Here is a 6,542-nt window from a genome sequence, read left to right as displayed (position 1 = left end):
CACCCTCTTTCCACAGCCTCCATCAGCGGAGACACAGGGGTGATCCATGTGGTTGAGAAGGAGGAGGACCTGAACTGGGTGCTTGCTGATGGCCCACACCCACCCTACATGATACTGCTAGATGGGAACCTCTTCAACAGGTCAGTTGTCATCAGTTTTTATTTTTTCAGGGTGACTCGAGCCCAGAAGACCAATATGGGTCCCTAATCTGGTGATGAAAATGTCATTTTTCAAGTGGCAGATGGCAGAATCAGCCATACGGTGCTGAAGTATAGTGAGGTTGAAACATTTGTGGTTTTACTGTGTTTTAGTGCCTGAATTTATTTCTTCTTTAAATGGGCTGGTTTGCTGTTAGAAGAGCTCTGCTCTGTGTAAATTCTCATGCCATGTTCATCACTGTAGCAGTTAGTAAAGTTCATTAAACAACCTGATTAAGATTGGTCACATCTCTTCCTGGACAGAGCAGGAAAGAAGTGGCTGAAGTTTTCTGCTTGTTGCTGTATGCATAATCTCCTGCGGTTCTGAGAAGATAAAGAAAAAGGGACACGTTGGTTATTTTGGTCAAAAGCATCATCATATGCTCGACTGTAATCTGTCAGCATTAGCATGTCTTGGATTGTAACTCTTCATTAATGAGTTAAAAATTTCACTCGTATTTCCTCTCTTCCAGGAGGGTAATGCTGCAGCTGAAGGGAACCTCTCGAGTGTCAGGCCTTGCTGTGGCCATTGCCAAACCTAACCCTCCCCAGGGATTCTCTCCTGGTTTGAAGTGCCCCAATGATGGGTTTGGTAAGGAAACGTTAAGTCTTTATCCTTGTTAGGAGGAAGAGAAATGGTGCCTTTACATTGTACAGTCAAAGCAAGAAGTGCAAAGGGCAGCTGAAATTGCAGCTACACTTTAAAGTCAAAATGGTGTTTAAAATAACAGGCTCAGTATGTTCTTTTGAAGTAGTTGGTCTGAGCTGGAATCTCATCGTTTCTCAACAAGGGCTGGGACAGGTGTTTAGGGGAAGACTGTTAGATAAGCTGGCTAAAACAGCATTAAGTCACTAAAGTGTTAAACCTGACCAAGAGTAGTTGTAACTTCTTTTTCTTTAACATGTGAAACTTGTACGTTGTCCACACGTGGTCATTAAAGTGTCTTGTGTTTGCATAGATTGAGTGGAGTGTGTGTTAACCTCTGTCTGGGCCAGTCGCTACTTTTAAAATGACATTCTGCCTCCCTGAATTCCCTCTGTGGTTTCAGTTAGGTTTTTATTCCACTATTTTTTCATGCAGCAAATTTACTGTATTGCACTTTGAGGGGAGAAATTGCTATACCTTCTGTAGTTTGCACAAAGCTCTCTGCTGTGAAGGATGCCGCGTACGCTCCTGAGACGAGTTTGGTGTGCTGGCGTTTGTCGTGTCTCTGCCTTCGTGCTGTTTGCACAGTATCTAGGTGTTAAAATGATTGGCACGTTATGGATGCCTTAAGGGTACTTCCAGCACATGATGAGCTCAGAAAACGCGGGTTTGTATGTTCCTCCTGTTGAAGTATAATGTTTCTCTGTGTGCCTCCTCCACTCTCTCAGCATGTGATAAATGCTCACCGAGTGCTCATGCCAGCCTCCTGGCATGTGATGGCTTTGAGCATGCATGTTTCTCGTTCTCGCTGCGTGGCACGGCGCTCTGTCTTTGCCACTCTGCCGCATGCAGTGACCAACTCCATCTCTCCAAGCTTTTGTCAGCTGGTTCCTCAGCCCATAATGGTGCTCATTCTGTATTTGCTGCTATTTTCTCAGCAGGCCCTACCTCTCCTGCAGTCTGTTATTCTCTTGCAGGCTCAGATTTGCCCATTTCTTTCTGTTTCCAGGTGTGTATTCCAAAGATTATGGCCCTCAGTTCGCACACTGCAATACGACTGTGTGGAATCCTGTGGGGAGTGGGCTTTCATACGAGGATTTTGACTTCCCTATTTTTCTCCTTGAAGATGCCAATGAGACGCAAGTTATTAAGCAGGTACTGCACTTCCTCAACGAGTAGGAGCGGGGAACTGCTACACAGTTTAGGAAAGAGGGCAGAAGTTTTGTTTGCTCTCAGCTCAGATGTTGAAATCTACAGTAAAAATGTATGCTCCAATTTTATATGCAGTACACCATGCTATTACAGAAAGGCTAAGTTTTGTAATGATTTTTATTTCCATCCAGTGTTATCAAGACCATAATGTCCCTCGTGATGGATCTGGCCCCGAGTACCCTCTCTGTGCCATGCAGCTTTTTTCCCACATGCATGCTGTCACCAGCACGGTTACCTGTATGAGACGCAGCTCCCTCCAAAGCACCTTCAGCATTAATCCAGGTGAGCAGATTCCTCTTTCCTTGTCATGATGTGGGATAAGGCTGGTGGTAAGAATCCCAGTGGAATACCGTTGTGCAAAAGAAAGAAAATTTTAGAGTTTCCCTAAAGGCTTGCTTGCCAACTGAGCCTTTTCAAAATAAACTATTCAAGTGGTAAGGGATTTTGGTCTATGTTTGTTACCGGTTTGGAAATAATATGTAGGAGGGATGCTGGCTGAGGAAGGTACCTAATACCTGCTATGTAGATCATCAAGAATGGCTCTGAAATTACTGCTCCATTAGACTGTGTGTACATGAATTGAAATCTTGGTCCTGGTGAATGTTCTGCCAGTGACTTTCCTGGGTAAGCAGAAGTTTTCTCCTGTGATAGAACCACTGGTGTGAGCTACAGCTGACCAGAAAGCTCATTTCTAACTTGTCACTGCTGTAGTCTCAACTTAAGGAATGTTGTTTCTGCTTCCTAGAGGTTGTATGTGATCCTCTTCTTGATTACAATGTGTGGAGCACCTTGCAACCTATCAATTCCTCTGGAAAAGTCGATCCAGAGAAGGAAGTGATTATTGTCGCTACACGAGTAGGTACCTCTTAATCTTGCTTTGTAGAGTATGGACTGGAAGGATTCTGGGAAGATGTGGGCTTAGAGTCTCATGGGAATGTAATCCTCATGTACTTTCATTTATTCCCATGTTCCAGACCTTCTTTTAGATCTGACTGGCTATTGTGTTTCTGCAAGTATGAGCCTTTTAGTTGGTGGGTTTACCTATTGTTTCAACATAAGGACATCTGCATTTTTTTTCTTTCTGTCTTGTTATGTGAGACTTTTCTCAGCATTTTCTTCACTGATGGAACCAGACAAGTAGAAATAGTTAGTGTGTCTGTTATGCTTTCCTAAGATATTTCACATCTTTAAAATGTGTTGCAGAGAGGGAGACAGCATGGTTGGCTCATCTGTATTTTTTGGGAGGGAGAGGCTGAATCACATGGAGATTTTGTTGTGTGTCAAGCAGTGAGTCAGTGTCAGAGCTGAGAAAGAAGTTCACTTCCCCGTCTAGCAGTCTGGTTTACAGTCACTTTACACCCTCCAGAGATGCAAGTTCAAAACTCCATTTTGTCACCATCTCAGAGGCCTGTGCTGAACAGTGATGCTAGCATTAAAATTATGGCACACCTGATAATCTCAGTTTTCAGGTCAGGGCTGAGGGTGGTGGCTGTGGCAGGGCTCTGAGGCCTCAGGACTGCCACTGCAATGCAATTGGTATTTTAAGTTTCATTAGGCGGGATGCTTTGGTTCTTCCTTTATCAGTAGAATGAGTGGGATAGGAGAGAGATGATAGATTTGCTTTCCCAATACAGTATTCCTCTGTGTGCACGTTTCTTACACCTCCTGTTCATGCTTACAGATTGACAGCCATTCCTTCTTTTGGAACATTGCACCTGGGGCAGAGAGTGCTGTCTCTTCTTTTGTGACCCACTTGGCTGCTGCTGAAGCCCTTCATAAAGTGTCAGACGTTCATTCGCTGCAAAGGAATATAATGTTCACCTTCTTCCAAGGGGTAAGAGCAGCGGCATCGCTCCACCATTTGGCTTGTTCTAAGATAGCAAATCAGCCCTTGGCTTCCTGCAAATAAACTTTTTTCCTACTCTTTGTGCGGAGTCATTTGTCTGCATCCCCACACTGTGGTTCTCTGCTCCCCCAGTGCGAACAGGATCTTAATTGCACTGGGATAACAACAGCAGATGGAGCTTCCACTGGGGCAACCCATATTCTGCCCCACAGTTCATTCTGGATAAATGACTCAAACTTTGCTTTCCCTCCAGTGCGCCTGCCTGTATGTGTCTGTTCTCTGCCTCACTCCCGTTCAGGATGAACTGCAATGGCCAGGCTTTAAATTCTGAAATGAAGCTCAGAAAAGGCTAGATTAAAAATATATGTGTTGACAGCAGCAAAATGTAGCTCATTTCTGAGAGCCCAGCACTGGAGTTGGCAGCTGTGGAAAAGCAGAACAAGCTTGTGGAGGAGGGACTGATGGCCAACAGCTGATGTTCCCCTCAAGGCATCTACACTGATGGCTTCTTTTGTGCAGCTTTGTGAAACTGGCTCCCACAGCCCCATGCTGCGGCCATGTGATTTCCCTTCATTCACCCTCCTCGGCACATATATCCCTAGTCAGAATTTCCCTGGGGGGAGACAGATATACAGCGCTATATGATTTCCCTTCATTCACCCTCCTCGGCACGTATATCCCTAGTCAGAATTTCCCTGGAGGGAGACAGATATACAGCGCTATGGAGCGGACATTCTCTGTCCTGCTCCCAGGATGTAGGAGGAATGATAAGACTTGGCTGTAAATTAGTCAAGGGGGAAGTCCGGTGGCTGGCTGACTTCGTTGCCCTTCTTTGTTGTGGGGATTCTCTTCTGTTCTTTCTCAGGCAATGCTCAGCTTCTTGCAGCTCCCTTGGCAAACTCATTTTTGTCATCCACCCTTCCCTCCCTTTTTTCCAGGGAAACAGACACCCCTCCTTTCAGGAAAGCTTCATACCTTTAATTCCTGGAATGGAGAATTGCCCTTTTCCCTGACTTACTGTCGTCATCACCAAAAAGCAAAGAGGGTGACTTATGCCAGAGTAAAAGCTGTACTAATGCCCCTCTGCTGTTACTCATAGTAACAGTATCTTGCCAGATATTGGTGCTTCCTTAAGTCTGACTTTGCCTCTGTGCCTTTCTTGCTTGTAGAATTCAATAGCTGTCCCCTGGTTTTTTGCTCTTTGCCTTCATTTCTGTCCTTCGCTCCATCCCTTCCTACAATACCTTTGTCTTTGGAGCCAGGCACAGTGTAATATTTACTTTGGTCTTTTGGTGTGTGCCAGGCTATGCGAACCTTCAGAAATACTTGGTGCAGTAGTTGTCCCCAGAACTCTTGGTTTTGGTCCACCTCAGCCTCTCAAATATTGCTGTTAGTTGTGCCAGGCAGCTGTCCGTCTATCCGTATGTGATTCACGTATGATTTTTTTTTTCCTGTTGCAGGAGACCTTTGATTACATTGGCAGCTCACGAATGGTGTATGATATGGAAAAAGACAAGTTTCCTCTCCGCTTGGACAACATTCATTCATTTGTGGAGTTGAATCAGGTCTGGGATTAGTTAGGGGACCTTTTTACTCCCTGTTTCCCTGTGATAATTTAGCTGTGGTTTTCCCAGCCAGCCTTTCACTGTTTTTGATTTTTCCCTGGACTGGACTTCCCTGCTCTGCAAGACTCAGTGATGTCCAATCATGTACTTACATGGCGTTTTGTTTTCTTGAAGGTGGCTCTGAGGAATGACTCAATTTTATGGATGCATACAGACCCCGTCTCCCGGATGAATGGATCTGTTGAAGGGCAGGTAACAGAAAGCAATCCATAGTCGTTCATCTAACCAAAGTGCTGTGGGATCTTTAGCACACTGCAGGTGGTCGGGATGTTAACCTTTCCAGAGAAATTACACATCCAAAAGAACAGCGGAACAGTGCCATTTTTCTCTTCTTTCAGGTTAGAAACTTGCTAGATATTCTGAGTAATAGCAGCATCGGAGCAAGCGTGACTTTGCAGGAAGCTGGATATTCGCAGCCTCTTCCCCCGTCTTCCTTCCAGCGCTTCCTTCGGGCCCGGCACATCCCTGGAGTGGTCCTAACTGACCACAAGACTGCCTTCCAGAACAGGTACTTCTCCGGGGTTGATGGGCGCAGGCTGGCCCACGGCCGAAGGCAGCGGAGCCGGCAGAGGGCATCTGAGCCTCCTGCAACGCCTTTGCCAGGGGCGAGCTGCCTAACATACATGTAGAGCGGCAGTCCGGGGGGAGCGGAGGAGCAAACATGTGCCATGTAATTGAACAAGCGCAACATAATTATTCTGACAACCGAAAGAAATCCAGTTTTGTACAGAAAATGTTCCCCACAGCTGGCTAGAAGCCAGAGGTGAGCAAATGGCAACTAAGCGTGCCTAAGCCTCATCTGTTCTTCCAGAAGCTAGCTGCCTTTTTTTTTTTTTTTTTTTTTAATACAGCTTTCTATTTGTGATGGCAGAGAGCCCCAGGCATTGGAAAGGGCACTTTCATTCACCCCATATGACCCTACGTGTTCCTTGGGGATCCCCTGCTCCTCTTCAACTTTGGAAGTGGAAATGTGGGGTAGAGGACAGGCATATGCCTCTCCCCTCTTCCCTAAACTC

At 45.6% G+C, this 6,542-nt stretch overlaps 1 protein-coding gene across 1 annotated transcript in view; it reads left to right on the top strand.

Moving 5' to 3' along the window:
* Positions 1-6,542, top strand: part of NCSTN (nicastrin) — a gene marked incomplete at its 5' end in the record, with an annotated part of 12,861 nt that overhangs the window by 1,515 nt on the left and 4,804 nt on the right. Inside the window, 9 exons of the mRNA XM_009585940.1 lie at positions 17-140; positions 671-789; positions 1,853-1,998; positions 2,187-2,337; positions 2,801-2,910; positions 3,737-3,889; positions 5,362-5,466; positions 5,641-5,718; positions 5,865-6,034. Of these exons, the coding sequence (XP_009584235.1) occupies positions 17-140; positions 671-789; positions 1,853-1,998; positions 2,187-2,337; positions 2,801-2,910; positions 3,737-3,889; positions 5,362-5,466; positions 5,641-5,718; positions 5,865-6,034 (1,156 nt within the window). The remainder of the gene's footprint in view (positions 1-16; positions 141-670; positions 790-1,852; positions 1,999-2,186; positions 2,338-2,800; positions 2,911-3,736; positions 3,890-5,361; positions 5,467-5,640; positions 5,719-5,864; positions 6,035-6,542) is intronic.

The sequence above is a fragment of the Fulmarus glacialis genome, unplaced genomic scaffold, assembly GCF_000690835.1.
Source record: "Fulmarus glacialis isolate BGI_N327 unplaced genomic scaffold, ASM69083v1 scaffold11199, whole genome shotgun sequence".
NCBI classification, from domain to species: domain Eukaryota; kingdom Metazoa; phylum Chordata; class Aves; order Procellariiformes; family Procellariidae; genus Fulmarus; species Fulmarus glacialis.
The sequence above is the reverse complement of the archived record's forward strand: the minus strand, read 5'-3'. Positions and strand labels throughout refer to the sequence as shown.